This window comes from Pseudophryne corroboree, chromosome 3 (genome assembly GCF_028390025.1).
Source record: "Pseudophryne corroboree isolate aPseCor3 chromosome 3, aPseCor3.hap2, whole genome shotgun sequence".
In the NCBI taxonomy this organism is placed as follows: domain Eukaryota; kingdom Metazoa; phylum Chordata; class Amphibia; order Anura; family Myobatrachidae; genus Pseudophryne; species Pseudophryne corroboree.
This window is the reverse complement of record NC_086446.1, coordinates 545900327-545917369: the sequence shown is the minus strand read 5'-3', so window position 1 is coordinate 545917369 and position 17043 is coordinate 545900327. Positions and strand designations below refer to the sequence as shown.

Genomic DNA, 17043 nt, shown 5'->3' with positions numbered 1-17043 from the left:
GGTCATAGGGGGAGGAGCCAGTGCACACCAGGTAGTTCTAAAGCTTTACTTTTGTGCCCAGTCTCCTGCGGAGCCGCTATTCCCCATGGTCCTTACGGAGTCCCCAGCATCCACTACGGACTACGAGAAATAGAATTATCGGTAAGTAAATTCTTATTTTCTCGTAGTCCGTAGTGGATGCTGGGCGCCCATCACAAGTGCAGATTGTCTGCAATACTTGTATATAGTTATTGCCTAACTAAAGGGTTATTGTTGAGCCATCTGTTGAGAGGCTCAGTTATATTTCATACTGTTAACTGGGTATAGTATCACGAGTTATACGGTGTGATTGGTGTGGCTGGCATGAGTCTTACCCGGGATTCAAAATCCTTCCTTATTGTGACAGCTCTTCTGGGCACAGTATCCTAACTGAGGTCTGGAGGAGGGTCATAGTGGGAGGAGCCAGTGCACACCAGGTAGTCCTAAAGCTTTCTTTAGTTGTGCCCAGTCTCCTGCGGAGCCGCTATTCCCCATGGTCCTTACGGAGTCCCAGCATCCACTACGGACTACGAGAAATAGATTTACCGGTGAGTAAAATCTTATTATTACCCAGATATGTGAACCAGAGAGAGATTAGAAAGAGCCTGTTAGCAGTATGAAAACAGCAGACTCCAGAGCAGACAATTGGTGTATAGCGTTATTAGACAAACAGTGTGCACTGAAGGGGTTGGGTCAGCTGTTTACAGCAAAGCAAACAAGGCACAATGTTCTCGTTTTCACTTGAATATACACATCGCAGATAATAGTCTGAATAAACATTGAACATTTAAGAAGTTACGAGCAATCACAGTCTGTCAGTAAGAGCGCTATAGTATCGGAGTGCTAAGTTATACTCTATAATACAGCCCTAGTTATTGATAGGTAACCGGAACTGTAAACCATGGCTTTAGCATTGTAACACTGTAATCATTAGTGGATAGATATTGCTCAGTAATTAAGAGAGGTTGCAAGCTTCACAAGAAAGAGGAAGAGGTTTTGCAATTAATTTAAAGGATATAGGAATTAAGGGAGTTATTCAGGTTGCATTGCAACCGGGCCAGTGCGCACGTGCAGGTCCCATTTTGCGCATGCGCTCGCATAGGCTGCGAGAGCTATTGCCTGATTGATAGACAGAGGCATTCGTTGGGAGGATGGGGGGCAGCGCAGGGAAACCGGGGGGGGGGGGCAGCGGCATTTTTGAGGCGGCTGTTTGACATCACACGCAGTCGCTCTGATGTGAAAAATGGCGGCGGCCCTCCTACATGCACAGCCTAGCTGTGGCTGCAGGGGGGCATCCCTAATTTCTGTATGAGCAATGCGATCGCAGTTTTTTTATGATTGCATCATTGCGCCCGCCAAATAGCATGCTGAGCAGCCTTGCCCTGTGATGGGAAGCCCCCAGCATACTACAGAAGGGATTGCAGAATCCGCAATCTGTGCTGAATAACCCCCTAAGTGCACAGGGTCTGTGATTTATGTGCAAATATGCCCTGAGGTGGATATGGATTGTCTGATTCTAAGTAATTTTGTGAATGAGAGGTGGCAAAGTTGAAAGATTTATTTCACTAAATGAAAGAGCATTATATATTTTGTGATTAAGTATACTCCACAATTGTCTAATGTAATGACTGGAATGAAGTATGATATATCCGACATTGTGCAGTGGAAAATCCTTTCCAGTAGAAATATATAATATAATGATGTGGGGGTTTTATGACTAATATAAGAATAGTACTGCCCCCTTCCCTTTCTAGTTATTCATAAAGATCTATGATTTACCTATAAATATGATTAGAACCCTACAGCCATACAGATCATACTTACCTACTTTTATAGTATCCTCTCCGGGGAGACACTGCAGGACACGTCATGGGGTGGGGCCAAGCTGTCTTGTCACCACACCCCACCCCACCGTGGCAAAATGCCGCTTTTTGAATGGAGGGTCTTTTTGTGTCAATCCCTGAAGGAAAAGCTACAAATATTGTGATCAATGTGTACAATATAAAACATACATCACAATATTAGATGGCACTACTGTCTTTTTAAAATTAGTTCCACTGAGCAATAACAGACATCCATGTGGGGGGAGTAATATATATTTTGTGTATGTATGTAATGTTATTTAGAGATGAGTTTGGGTTTTATTTATTTTGCTTTTCAATACATTGTATTATATTTATGAGCTAGTCATATAGAATTTAATATGTGACTGGATGAAGGTATTATGTTACATTTAGAAGAAAGTGAGATATTTACAGTTAAAGATGAATTATAGAACTTAAATGATATAGTAATTTTATATAGCTCATTTTCTCTGACGTCCTAAGTGGATGCTGGGACTCCGTAAGGACCATGGGGAATAGCGGCTCCGCAGGAGACTGGGCACAACTAAAGAAAGCTTTAGGACTACCTGGTGTGCACTGGCTCCTCCCTCTATGACCCTCCTCCAGACCTCAGTTAGAATCTTGTGCCCGGCTGAGCTGGATGCACACTAGGGGCTCTCCTGAGCTCCTAGAAAAGAAAGTATATTTTAGGTTTTTTATTTTCAGTGAGATCTGCTGGCAACAGACTCACTGCTACGAGGGACTAAGGGGAGAAGAAGCGAACCTACCTGCTTGCAGCTAGCTTGGGCTTCTTAGGCTACTGGACACCATTAGCTCCAGAGGGATCGAACACAGGACCCGACCTCGATCGTCCGGTCCCGGAGCCGCGCCGCCGTCCCCCTTACAGAGCCAGAAGCAAGAAGATGGTCCTGAAAATCGGCGGCAGAAGACTTCGGTCTTCAACAAGGTAGCGCACAGCACTGCAGCTGTGCGCCATTGCTTCTCATGCACACCTCACACTCCGGTCACTGATGGGTGCAGGGCGCTGGGGGGGGGCGCCCTGAGCAGCAATATTAACACCATGGCTGGCAAAAAAAAAATCACAATATATAGTCCTAGAGGCTATATATGTGAAAAATACCCCTGCCAGAGATCCATAAAAAAGCGGGAGAAAGTCCGCCGAAAAAGGGGCGGGGCTATCTCCCTCAGCACACTGGCGCCATTTTCTCTTCACAGTGCAGCTGGAAGACAGCTCCCCAGGCTCTCCCCTGTAGTTTTCAGGCTCAAAGGGTTAAAAAGAGAGGGGGGGCACTAAATTTAGGCGCAAAATTGTGTATTATAGCAGCTATAAGGGAAAAATCACTGTGGGTAGTGTGAATCCCTGTATTATATAGCGCTTTGGTGTGTGCTGTCATACTCGCTCTCTGTCTCCCCAAAGGACTTTATGGGGTCCTGTCCTCAGTCAGAGCATTCCCTGTGTGTGTGTCGGTACGGCTGTGTCGACATGTTTGATGAGGAAGGTTACGTGGAAGGCGGAGCAGATGCCGATAAATGTGATGTCGCCCCCTGTGGGGCCGACACCAGAGTGGATGGATAGGTGGAAGGTATTAACCGACAGTGTCAACTCCTTATATAAAAGGCTGGATGACGTAACAGCTGTGGGACAGCCGGCTTCTCAGCCCGCGCCTGCCCAGGCGTCTCAAAGGCCATCAGGGGCTCAAAAAAAAAACGCCAGCTATCTCAAATGGCAGACACAGATGTCGACACGGAGTCTGACTCCAGTGTCGACGAGGTTGAGACATATACACAATCCACTAGGAACATCCGTTGCATGATCTCGGCACTGAAAAATGTGTTACAAATTTCTGACATTAACCCAAGTACCACAAAAAAGGGGTTTTATGTTTGGGGAGAAAAAGCAGCCAGTGTTTTGTTCCCCCATCAGATGAGTGAATGAAGTGTGTGAAGAAGCGTGGGTTCCCCCGATAAGAAACTGGTAATTTCTAAAAAGTTACTGATGGCGTACCCTTTCCCGCCAGAGGATAGGTCACGTTGGGAGATATCCCATAGGGTGGATAAGGCGCTCACACGTTTGTCAAAAAAGGTGGCACTGCCGTCTTAGGATACGGCCACTTTGAAGGAGCCTGCTGATAAAAAGCAGGAGGCTATCCTGAAGTCTCTATATACACACTCAGGTACTATACTGAGACCTGCAATTGCCTCAGCATGGATAGTGCTGCTGCAGCGTGGTCTGTTACCCTGTCAGGACAGGGATACTATTTTGCTAACCATAGAGCATATTAAAGACGTAGTCTTATATATGAGGGATGCACAGAGGGATATTTGCCGGCTGGCATCCAGAATTAATGCAATGTCCATTCTGCCAGGAGGGTATTAGGGACCCGGCAGTGGACAGGTGATGCTGACTTTAAAAGGCACATCTGCCTTATAAGGGTGAGGAATTGTTGGGGATGGTCTCTGGGACCTCGTATCCACAGCAACAGCTGGGAAGAAAAATTTTTACCTCAGGTTTCCTCACAGCCTAAGAAAGCACTGTATTATCAGGTACAGTCCTTTCGGCTTCAGAAAAGCAAGCGGGTCAAAGGCGCTTCCTTTCTGCACAGAGACAAGGGAAGAGGGAAAAAGCTGCACCAGACAGCCAGTTCCCAGGATCAAAAATCTTCCCCCGCTTCCTCTGAGTCCACCGCATGACGCTGGGGCTCCACAGGTGGAGCCAGGTGCGGTGGGGGCGTGTCTCGGGAACTTCAGCGACCAGTGGGCTCACTCACAGGTCGATCCCTGGGTTCTGCAAGTAGTATCACAGGGATACAAGCTGGAGTTCGAGGCGACTCCCCCTCGCCGTTACCTCAAATCAGCCTTGCCTGCTGCCCTCGGAGAAAGGGGAGGTAGTACTGGCGGCAATTCACAAGCTGTACTTCCAGCAGGTGATAATCAAGGTACCCCTCCTTCAACAAGGCCGGGGTTACTATTCCACAATGTTTGTGGTACCGAAACCAGACGGTTCGGTGAGACCCAGTCTAAAATTGAAATCCTTGAACACTTATATACGAAGGTTCAAGTTCAAAATGGAATCGCTCAGGGCGGTTATTGCAAGCCTGGACGAAGGGGATTACATGGTATCACTGGACATCAGGGATGCTTACCTGCATGTCCCCATTTATCCTCCTCACCAGGAGTACCTCAAAATTGTGGTACAGGACTGTCATTACCAATTCCAGACGTTGCCGTTGGTCTGTCCCCGGCACCGAGGGTATTTACCAAGGTAATGGCCGAAATTATGATACTCCTTCAAAAAAAGGGAGTTATAATTATCCCTACTTGGACGATCTCCTTATAAAGGCGAGGTCCAGGGAGCAGTTGTTGGTCGGAGTAGCACTATCTCGGGAAGTGCTACAACAGCACGGATGGATTCTGAATATTCCAAAGTCGCAGCTGGTTCCTACGACGCGTCTACTGTTACTGGGTATGGTTCTGGACACAGAACAGGAAAAAGTGTTTCTCCCGGAGGAGAAGGCCAAGGGGTTGTCATCTCTAGTCAGAGACCTCCTAAAACAAATACAGGTGTCGGTGCATCAGTGCACGCGAGTCCTGGGACAGATGGTAGCTTCTTACGAAGAAATTCCATTCGGCAGGTTCCATGCAAGGATCTTCCAGTGGGATCTGTTGGACAAGTGGTCCGGGTCGCATCTTCAGATGCATCGGCTGATAACCCTGTCTCCAAGGGCCAGGGTGTCGCTGTTGTGGTGGCTGCAGAGTGCTCATCTTCTAGAGGGCCGCAGATTCGGCATACAGGACTTGGTCCTGGTGACCACGGATGCCAGCCTTCGAGGCTGGGGGCAGTCACACAGGGAAGAAACTTCCAAGGACTATGGTCGAGTCAGGAGACTTCCCTACACATAAATATTCTGGAACTAAGGGCCATTTACAATGCCCTAAGTTAGGCTAGACCCCTGCTTCAACACCAGCCGGTGCTGATCCAGTCAGACAACATCACGGCGGTCGCCCATGTATACCAACAGGGCGGCACAAGAAGCAGGATGGCGATGGCAGAAGCCACAAGGATTTTCCGATGGGCGGAAAATCATGTGTTAGCACTGTCAGCAGTGTTCATTTCCGGAGTGGACAACTGGGAAGCGGACTTTCTCAGCTGGCACGACTTCCACCTGGGAGAGTGGGGATTTCATCCAGAAGTCTTCCAAATGATTGTACACCATTGGGAAAGGCCACAGGTGGACATGATGGCGTCCCGCCTCAACAAAAAGCTAAAAAGATATTGCGCCAGGTCAAGGGACCCTCAGGCGATAGCTGTGGATGCTCTGGTGACACCGTGGGTGTACCAGTCGGTTTATGTGTTCCCTCCTCTTCCTCTCATACCCAAGGTACTGAGGATAATAAGAAAAAGAGGAGTAAGAACTATACTCATTGTTCCGGATTGGCCAAGAAGAGCTTGGTACCCGGAACTTCAAGAAATGATCTCAGAGGACCCATGGCCTCTGCCGCTCAGACAGGACCTGCTGTCTGTTCCAAGACTTACCGCGGCTGCGTTTGACGACATGGCGATTGAACGCCGGATCCTGAAGGAAAAGGGCATTCCGGAGGAAGTCATCCCTACGCTGATTAAAGCTAGGAAAGAAGTGACCGCAAACCATTATCACCGCATATGGCAAAAATATGTTGCGTGGTGTGAGGCCAGGAAGGCCCCAACGGAGGAATTTCAGCTGGGCCGTTTTCTGCACTTCCTACAGTCAGGGGTGACTATGGGCCTAAAATTGGGTTCCATTAAGGTCCAGATTTCGGCTCTGTCGATTTTCTTCCAGAAAGAACTGGCTTCACTGCCTGAAGTTCAGACATTTGTTAAGGGAGTGCTGCATATTCAGCCCCCTTTTGTGCCTCCAGTGGCACCTTGGGATCTCAACGTGGTGTTGGATTTCCTAAAGTCGCATTGGTTTGAGCCACTTAAAACCGTGGATTTGAAATATCTCACGTGGAAAGTGGTCATGCTGTTGGCCTTGGCTTCGGCCAGGCGTGTGTCAGAATTGGCGGCTTTGTCATGTAAAAGCCCTTATCTGATTTTCCATATGGATAGGGCAGAATTGAGGACTCGTCCCCAGTTTCTCCCTAAGGTGGTATCAGCTTTTCATTTGAACCAACCTATCGTGGTGCCTGCGGCTACTAAAGACTTGGAGGCTTCCAAGTTGTTGGACATAGTCAGGGCCCTGAGAATTTATGTTTCCAGGACAGCTAGTGTCAGGAAAACTGACTCGTTGTTTATCCTGTATGCACCCAACAAGCTGGGTGCTCCTGCTTCAAAGCAGACTATTGCTCGCTGGATCTGTAGTACGATTCAGCTTGCACATTCTGCAGCTGGACTGTCGCATCCTAAATCAGTGAAAGCCCATTCCACGAGTAAGGTGGGCTCTTCTTGGGCGGCTGCCCGAGGGGTCTCGGCTCTACAACTTTGCCGAGCAGCTACTTGGTCGGGGTCAAACACATTTGCTAAATTCTACAAGTTTGACACCCTGGCTGAGGACCTAGAGTTTGCCCATTCGGTGCTGCAGAGTCATCCGCACTCTCCCGCCCGTTTGGGAGCTTCGGTATAATCCCCATGGTCCTTACGGAGTCCCAGCATCCACTTAGGACGTCAGAGAAAATAAGATTTTACTCACCGGTAAATCTATTTCTCGTAGTCCGTAGTGGATGCTGGGCGCCCATCCCAAGTGCGGATTGTCTGCAATACTTGTATATAGTTATTGTTTAACTAAAGGGTTATTGTTGAGCCATCTGTTGAGAGGCTCAGTTATATTTCATACTGTTAACTGGGTATAGTATCACGAGTTATACGGTGTGATTGGTGTGGCTGGTATGAGTCTTACCCGGGATTCAAAATCCTTCCTTATTGTGTCAGCTCTTCCGGGCACAGTATCCTAACTGAGGTCTGGAGGAGGGTCATAGAGGGAGGAGCCAGTGCACACCAGGTAGTCCTAAAGCTTTCTTTAGTTGTGCCCAGTCTCCTGCGGAGCCGCTATTCCCCATGGTCCTTAACGGAATCCCAGCATCCACTACGGACTACGAGAAATAGATTTACCGGTGAGTAAAATCTTATTTTCTCCCTCCTGAGCAATTTTGTTTACTATATAGCCCAGTATGTATGCAGCTGACGACTGCCAATGCGCTGCCCCGTGGGTCATTTACGACCCGCGGTGTCGGCCGTACATGCAGCTCAATTTGGACTCATCGTCCAAAGCTGCATGTACAGCCCGGCCGTGGCATGACGTTACTGTGCGATATCGCACAGTGTGTATGCCTGCTGTCGGGCAGCCAGCCCAAGAGGAGAAACACTAAGCGATATCGCTCATGGAGCAAATCGTCTAGTGTGTGCCCACCTTAAGAACTGAACATAATTTTATCTATAAAATATACCAGTAAAGAGATTACTAACATTTACTATGATCCCTATGTCATAACACATTCATCCATTAAAAAAAACTATTTTTTCAGAAAATTGTCACATAACACCTTCATTCACTCATCTCTTCATCCACTCCTCGTGTCTTAATATTATTCATCTTGATTATAACATGAATAACCTTCCTAATATTTTATGAAACATTTAGAATGATGACATTAGGCTGTACTTTCATATACCATGTATGCCAAATGAGTTGGTAATGATCATTTTAATTTTTAGAATATTTTCATGTAATTTGCAAAATGTTACAACTTGATCACAAAGGAGCTTTTTCCAGATATAGTATAAACTTAACTTAGACCAGTGGTTTCCAAACCTTTTTGAATCATGGCGCCCTAGAGTATCAGAATTGTTTTCACAGGGCACCCTGGGGCTAAAAGTTTGTTACAGAGAAATTCAGAAAAAAATATTACATTAAGTTGTGCTTTTATGTCATCCTTAGGGTCAGTTATGTGGTGGGGGACAAGATTTGCTTCTGTTTGTCCACATAATTTATGATTGGAAGCCACAAGCACTTTTTACCTATAACATTGACCATAAATAATTTCAATTGGTTCTGGCCCACCAATCCAAGGCACCCCTGCAAGTACCCCAAGGCACCCCAGGGTGCCACGGCACACAGTTTGGGAACCAGTGCCTTAGACTGTGCAGTATCAAATCCAGGAAAGATAGGAAGATAACAGGAAATAGATACAGTCCACTCTTGACAAGAGGCAGCTGATAACTGATTGTGCTCTCCAAGCACTGACTGTTATACTCTGAGTGACATCACAAAGACTTCTATGATGTAATCCAGTGACATTTGCAGCCTTGTCCAAGCTGTTCTTATTCAGCCTATACGCTAGCACACAAAGGAGGAAAATGGCATAGCGTTCTAATGGCTGCAAAAACTGTTTTGATATATTAGTGCAGTGGTTCTCAAACTCGGTCCTCAGGACCCCACACAGTGCATGTTTTGCAGGTAACCCAGCAGGTGCACAGGTGTATTAATTACTCACTGACACATTTTAAAAGGTCCACAGGTGGAGCTAATTATTTCACTTGCGATTCTGTGAGGTGATCTGCAAAACATGCACCGTGTGGGGTCCTGAGGACCGAGTTTGAGAACCTGTGTATTAGTGGGTAGTCCTAATTTGTCTTCCCGGCTTAGCTCACTCTTCTCACTATACATTTTCCTGTGCATTGCATGTTAACTTTGGTTTTGCAAAGGTGTACTGTATGATTGATTAACTCCAAACTTAAAAGATGCCCAATGTTTGCTGTATATTCTTTTTGTCACAGAGTGTGTATCTACATTCCTCCCAAGTGTCCTAATCTTGGTGATACAATCCTCATTTGCAAATAATATTTGTTTTAATTTTGTATGTGTTAATTTTAGGAGCTGTGCACATAACTCATGCAGAGGTCGGTATCCGTATTAGCTACACATCTAATGGATTTGACCGGGTTATCCAATTAGCCCCTATACATGGCAATTATTGTGCTTCAAGTGTCTCAGGCACCTGAAGCATAATCTGTGATAAGCAGCAGTCGGAGCCTTAAGGGGGGTACTCACGGAGCGATATTCTAAGCAATCTGACTAGATTGCTTAGAATTTGAGCATTATTGCTCCGTGTGTACCCCCTACAGTGATAGCGATGTGCAGCCCCGCGCATCGCTATCGCTGCTGCTGGGTGAAATGAACTGAACTGCCCCCCCGTCTCCCCCCGCACGCTCAGCACAGATCGCGCTGTGCTGAGCGGCAGGAGAGATGTGTGCTGAGCGGTTCGCTCAGCACACATCTCTCCTGCATCGGCCCGTCTATATGGGCCTTTAATAACACATGGGATCAGGAGTTTATCCCAGATCCCATGTGTTATCGCACAATTGTGGGTCCTTTTTCGGCCGATAAAAATGGACTATAATTGTATAGCGAAATAATGACCATATTACTCGGCCGAAAAAGCATCACACCTAATAGGATATTGGCATACAATATTAATATTTTCTTGAAATGCACAGCTGGAATAGCATATGCAAAAGTTCACTGCCTGGAAATCTTGTGTAGTATCATTTTAAGTATACATTACTACTCCTTCAAAATATGAGAGAGTGTAGCGATAGTATCATCTAGTCCTAGAGAAGGGGGTGCTACCATGGGGAAAAAAATAGACATGTAATAATTTCAGAAATAAGAAAGAAGTCCATACTGGTGCACAACTTATGGATTTCTCTTTCTCTGAAGTTGTCACAGCTGGAATATCCCAAATGTCATTTTAAGGATCCACTAGTTTTGTGATATGTTTGTGGCCTTTACCGCTCATACTTCCTTAATGCTTAGCAGGCATTGTGGGTAAACACGTATTCTATTCATGTTACTGGTGAGAGGTAGAAAAATAATGGTAATGATTACTTATTACTGTTGTATAAAAAGTATTAAGCGGACTGACTTTCCCATTGTGATGCATTAAAGACCCCACTGGTTAATGATTCATTTGTAGGCATGAGCAGCTAGACCGTTTAGCTCGTGAGAAGGAGTCAGCCCTGGGGTCCATGAAGGAAGCTCACACCGAGCAGGTACAACAGCTGGAGAAACACATCAAAGAACTGCAGGTGTGTGTAGAGACCCTGCAGATGGAGCAGCAACGAGTGCAGCGCAATCAGCGGGAAGTACTGGCAGAAAAAAACAGCACCATTGAAAAGTGAGTAACAATGCAAACATTACTCAGAATGTTCCACAGCGACACACAGTTTCAGAATATTGGGGGTCATTCCGAGTTGATCGTAGCTGTGCTAAATTTAGCACAGCTACGATCAGGCACTCAGACATGCAGTGGGGACACCCAGCACAGGGCTAGTCCGCCCCACATGTCAGTGCCGGCCCCCCTGCATAAATGCACAGCGGCGATGCTTTTGTATTTGAGGATTAACTTCCGGCCAGCGCAGCTCCTGCGGCGTGCCGCCCCCTCCCGCCCAGCGACCGCCTCTGCCTGTCAGTCAGGCAAAGGTGATCGCTGCGGTTCGACGGACGCACTGTAGAACCAGCGCATGCGCAGTTCCGACCCGATCGCTGCGCTGCGATAAACTGCAGCAAGCGATCGGGTCGGAATGACCCCCATTGACAGCATATCACTGGGATCCAGCAACCTTTATGTGTTGTTTTCATTGAAGTTAATAAATTAGAGCCTAAATCAATTCCTCACTCTCTTCATTCTGTTTTGCCCTCTACCAGCTATTGCTGGGCAGCCAATACAGAGAAAAGAGAGAGACAGACACACACACACACACACACACTCTCTCTCTCTCTCTCTCTCTCTCTCTCTCTCTCTCTCTCTCTCTCACTCACTCACTCACTCACTCACTCACTCACTCACTCACTCTCTCTCTCTTCTTGAATATATTACATGTCCTCTAAATCAGTGAGGTTAGGTCTCCTCCGGGTCAGTTATTGAGACAGAAAAAAAATATGCTGGCCAAGAAATTAACTAGTGTGCATGTTGGGTTTTTTTTTTCTCTCAAAATAATGAGATTAGTTTAAGATTCTCGGCTTTCATGACATCCATAATGCCATGATGTGCAAGTGATGATACACAGGGAAGTGCTTGCCAGAAGAGCAGGAGGGTGTTTCCCCCATGCCCTGTTGATTTTACACAGAAGTTAAAATACTGAGACACATGCTCTTTACTTTGGCCCTCATTCAGGTTGGATCGCGTTTATCAAAAATCACAAACAAGCGATTTATGCAAAAATGCGCATGCTCAGCGGGTGCTATGCACATACGCAAGTACTCACATTTCAGTCGTATCCCAGGGGTAGGGTCAGAACGTTTTCAGGGCGGATGCTTGTCACACACACGCCCGATGTGACCCACAAAATGGCGGCGGACTGCCTGCATACACAGCCTAGTTGCGTCTGCAGGGGGTCATCCTTAATTTCTGCCTCGGCGATGTGATTGCAATTGTTTTGCAATCACATCGCTGCCCGCCAATTAGCATGCTGGGTGGCCTTGTCCTACCCTGGGCGGCCCCCAGCATGCTACAGAAACAGTTGCTGATTCTGCAACTGAGCATGAATAGGGTCCTTTGTTACTATTAGTGCAGTTATTAGTGTTTCTCTATCGTCCTTGTGGATGCTGGGGTTCCTGAAAGGACCATGGGGAATAGCGGCTCCGCAGGAGACAGGGCACAAAAAGTAAAGCTTTCCGATCAGGTGGTGTGCACTGGCTCCTCCCCCTATGACCCTCCTCCAGACTCCAGTTAGATTTTTGTGCCCGGCCGAGAAGGGTGCAATCTAGGTGGCTCTCCTAAAGAGCTGCTTAGAGAAAGTTTAGCTTAGGTTTTTTATTTTACAGTGAGTCCTGCTGGCAACAGGATCACTGCAACGAGGGACTTAGGGGAGAAGGAGTGAACTCACCTGCGTGCAGGATGGATTGGCTTCTTGGCTACTGGACATCAGCTCCAGAGGGACGATCACAGGTACAGCCTGGATGGTCACCGGAGCCGCGCCGCCGGCCCCCTTGCAGATGCTGAAGTAAGAAGAGGTCCAGAATCGGCGGCTGAAGACTCCTGCAGTCTTCTAAAGGTAGCGCACAGCACTGCAGCTGTGCGCCATTTTCCTCTCAGCACACTTCACACGGCAGTCACTGAGGGTGCAGGGCGCTGGGAGGGGGGCGCCCTGGGAGGCAAATGAAAACCTTTTTTGGCGAAAAATACCTCACATATAGCCCCCAGAGGCTATATGGAGATATTTAACCCCTGCCAAGATTCACTAAATAGCGGGAGACGAGCCCGCCGAAAAAGGGGCGGGGCCTATCTCCTCAGCACACAGCGCCATTTTCTCTCACAGAAAGCCTGGAGAGAAGGCTCCCAGGCTCTCCCCTGCACTGCACAACAGAAACAGGGTTAAAACAGAGAGGGGGGGCACTGATTTTGGCGATATTGAGATATATATAAAGATGCTATAAGGGAAAACACTTATATAAGGTTGTCCCTATATAATTATAGCGTTTTGGTGTGTGCTGGCAAACTCTCCCTCTGTCTCCCCAAAGGGCTAGTGTGGGTCCTGTCCTCTGTCAGAGCATTCCCGGTGTGTGTGCTGTGTGTCGGTACGTGTGTGTCGACATGTATGAGGACGATGTTGGTGAGGAGGCGGAGAAATTGCCTGTAATGGTGATGTCACTCTCTAGGGAGTCGACACCGGAATGGATGGCTTATTTAGGGAATTACGTGAGAATGTCAACACGCTGCAAGGTCGGTTGACGACGTGAGACGGCCGACAAACTATTAGTACCGGTCCAGGCGTCTCAGAAACACCGTCAGGGGCGTTAAAAACGCCCATTTACCTCAGTCGGTCGACACAGACACGGACACTGAATCCAGTGTCGACGGTGAATAAACAAACGTATTTCTCATTAGGGCCACACGTTAAGGGCAATGAAGGAGGTGTTGCATATTTCTGATACTACAAGTACCACAAAAAAGGGTATTATGTGGGAGTGAAAAAACTACCTGTAGTTTTTCCTGAATCAGATAAAATAAAATGAAGTGTGTGATGATGCGTGGGGTTACCCCGATAGCAAATATTGGCGTTATACCCTTTCCCGCCAGAAATTAGGGCGCGTTGGGAAACACCCCTTAGGGTGATAAGGCGCTCACACGCTTATCAAGTGGCGTTACCGTCTCCAGATACGGCCGCCCTCAAGGAGCCAGCTGATAGGAAGCTGGAAAGATATCCTAAAAAGTATATACACACATACGGTGGTTATACTGCGACCAGCGATCGCCATCAGCCTGGAGATGCAGTGCTGGGTTGGCTTGGTCGGATTCCCTGACTGAAAATATTTTATTCATATAGAGCATTTAATAGGATGCATTCTATATATATGTACGTGAGATGCACAGAGGGATATTTGCTCTCTGGCATCAAGATAAGTACGTTGTCCATATCACCCAGAAGATGTCATGGACACGACAGTGGTCAGGTGATACAGATCCCATACGGCACATGGAAGTATTGCCGTATAAAGGGAAGGAGTTAGTTGGGGTCGGTCCATCGGACCTGGGGACCACGGCAACAGCTGGGAAATCCAACCTTTTTACCCCAAGTTACATCTCAGCTGAAAAAGACACCGTCTTTTCAGCCTCAATCCTTCCTTTCCCATGAGGGCATGCAGGCAAAAGGCCAGTCATATCTGCCCAGACATAGAGGTAAGGGAAGTAGACTGCAGCAGGCAGCCCCTTCCCAGGAAAAGAAGCCCTCCACCGCGTCTGCCAAGTCCTCAGCATGACGCTGGGGCCATGCAAGCGGACTCAAGGTGGGGGGGTAGTCTCAAGAGTCTCAGCGCGCAGTGGGATCACTCGCAGGTTGACCCCTAGATAGTACAAGTATTATCCCAGGGGTACAGATTGGAGAGTCGAGACATCTTCTCCTCGCAGGTTTCTGAAGTCTGCTTTACCAACGGCTCCCTCCGACAGGGAGGCAGCATTGGAAACAATTCACAAGCTGTATATCCAGCAGGTGATAATCAAAGTACCCCTCCTACAACAAGGAAAAGGGTATTATTTTTCCACACTATATTGTGGTACTGACGCCAGACGGCTTGGTGAGACATAGTCTAAACTGAAATCTTTGAACACTTACATAAAAGGTTCAAATCGAGATGGAGTCACTCAGAGCAGTGATAGCGAACCGGAAAAAAGGGGACTATATGGTGTCCCTGGACATCAAGGATTACCTCCATGTCCAAATTTGCCCTTCTCAACAAGGGTACCTCTGGTTCGTGGTACAGAACTGTCAATATCAGTTTCAGACGATGCCGTTTGAATTATCCACGGCACCCCGGGCCTTTTACCAAGGTAATGGCCGAAAAGATGTTTCTTCAAAGAAAAAAGGCATCTAAATTATCCCTTACTTGGACGATATCCTGAAAAGGGCAAGTTCCAGAGAACAGTTGGAGGTCGGAAGAGCACTATCTAAAGTAGTTCTACGACAGCACGACTGGATTCTAAATATTCCAAGAATCGCAGCTGTTTTCCGACGATACGTCTGCTGTTCCTAGGAATGATTCTGGGCATAGTCCAGAAAAAGGTGTTCCTCCGGGAGGAAAAAGCCAAGGAGTTATTCGACCTAGTCAGAAACCTCCTAAAACCAGGCCAAGTATCAGTGCATCAATGCACAGGAGTCCTGGGAAAAATGGTGGCTTCTTACGAAGCGATTCCATTCGGCAGATCTCAGGGGATTTGCTGGACGAATGGTCCGGATCGCATTTTCAGATGCATCAGCGGATAATCCTGTCTCCAAGGACAAGGGTGTCTCTTCTGTGGGGGCTGCAGAGTGCTCATCTTTTAGAGGGCAGCACACTCAGCATTCAGGACTGTGTTCTGGGGACCACGGATACCAGCCTGAGAGGCTGGGGAGTAGTCACACAGGGAAAAAATTTCCAAGGAAGTGTGGTCAAGTCTGGAGACTTCTCTCCACATGAATATACTGGAGCTAAGGGCAATTTACAATGCTCTGAGCCTAGGAAGACTCCTGCTTCAAAGTCAACCGGTGCTGATCCAGTAGGACATCATCATGGCGGTCGCCCACGTTATCAGACGGGGCGACACAAGAAGCAGGAGGGCAATGACAGCAAGGATTCTTCGCTGGGCGGAAAATCATGTGATAACACTGTCAGCAGTGTTCATTCCGGGAGTGGGCAACTGGGAAGATTTTCTCAGCATAAATGAATTCCACCCGGAAAAGTGGAAACTTAATCTGGAAGTTTCCACATGATTGTAAACCGTTGGGAAAGACCAAAGGTGGTTATGATGGCGTCCCACCTGAAGCGCCAGGTCAAGAGACACTCAGGCAATAGCTGGGACGCTCTGGTAACACCGTCGGTGTACCAGTCGGTGTATGTGTTCCATCCTCTGCTTTTCATACCCAATGTATTGAAAATGATAGGAAGGAGAGGAGTAAGAACTATACTCGTGGCTCCGGTTTGGCCAAGAAGGACTTGGTTCCCGGAACTTCAAGAGATACTAAGAAGGGTCTTGATTCGGCAAGAACCGTGTCTGTTCCGGGACTTACCGCAGCTGCGTTGACGCCAAGGCGGGTGAACGCCGGATCCTAAGGGAAAGAGGCATTCCGGAAGAGGTCATCCCTACCCTGGTCAGAGCCAGGAAGGAGGTGACCGCACAACATTATCACCACTTAGGTGAAAATATGTGCCAGGGTGTGAGTCCAGGAAGGCTCCACGGAAGAATTTCAACTAGGTTAATTTCTACATTTCCTGCAAACAGGAGTGTCTATGGGTCTCAAATTGGGTCCATTAAGGTTCAAATTTCGGCCTGTTGATTTTCTTCCAGAAAGAAATTGGCTTCAGTTCCTGAAGTCTAGAAGTTGTTAAGGGAGTACTGCATATACAGCCCCTTTGATGTCTCCAGTGGCACTGGGCGATCTCAACGTAGTTTTGGGATTCCTAAAAAATCACATTGGTTTAAACAACTCAAATCTGTGGATTTGATATATCTCACATGGAAAATGACCATGCTGTTGGTCCTGGCCTCGGCCAGGCGAGTGTCAGAATTGGCGGCTTTATCTCACAAAGCCATATCTGATTGTCCATTCGGACAGAGCAAAGCTGCGGACTCGTCCCCAGTTTCTCCTTAAGGTGGTGTCAGCGTTTCACCTGAACCAGCTTATTGTGGTACCTGCGGCTACTAGGGACTTGGAGGACTCCAAGTTGCTGGA

At 47.4% G+C, this 17043-nt stretch overlaps 1 protein-coding gene across 3 annotated transcripts in view; it reads left to right on the top strand.

The window, feature by feature from the left end:
• Nucleotides 1–17043, top strand: part of CCDC57 (coiled-coil domain containing 57) — a 289296-nt gene that overhangs the window by 112863 nt on the left and 159390 nt on the right. For all 3 annotated transcript variants that reach the window (XM_063961241.1, XM_063961240.1, XM_063961242.1), the window contains exon 7: nt 10812–11012. In XM_063961241.1, the coding sequence (XP_063817311.1) occupies nt 10812–11012 (201 nt within the window). The remainder of the gene's footprint in view (nt 1–10811; nt 11013–17043) is intronic.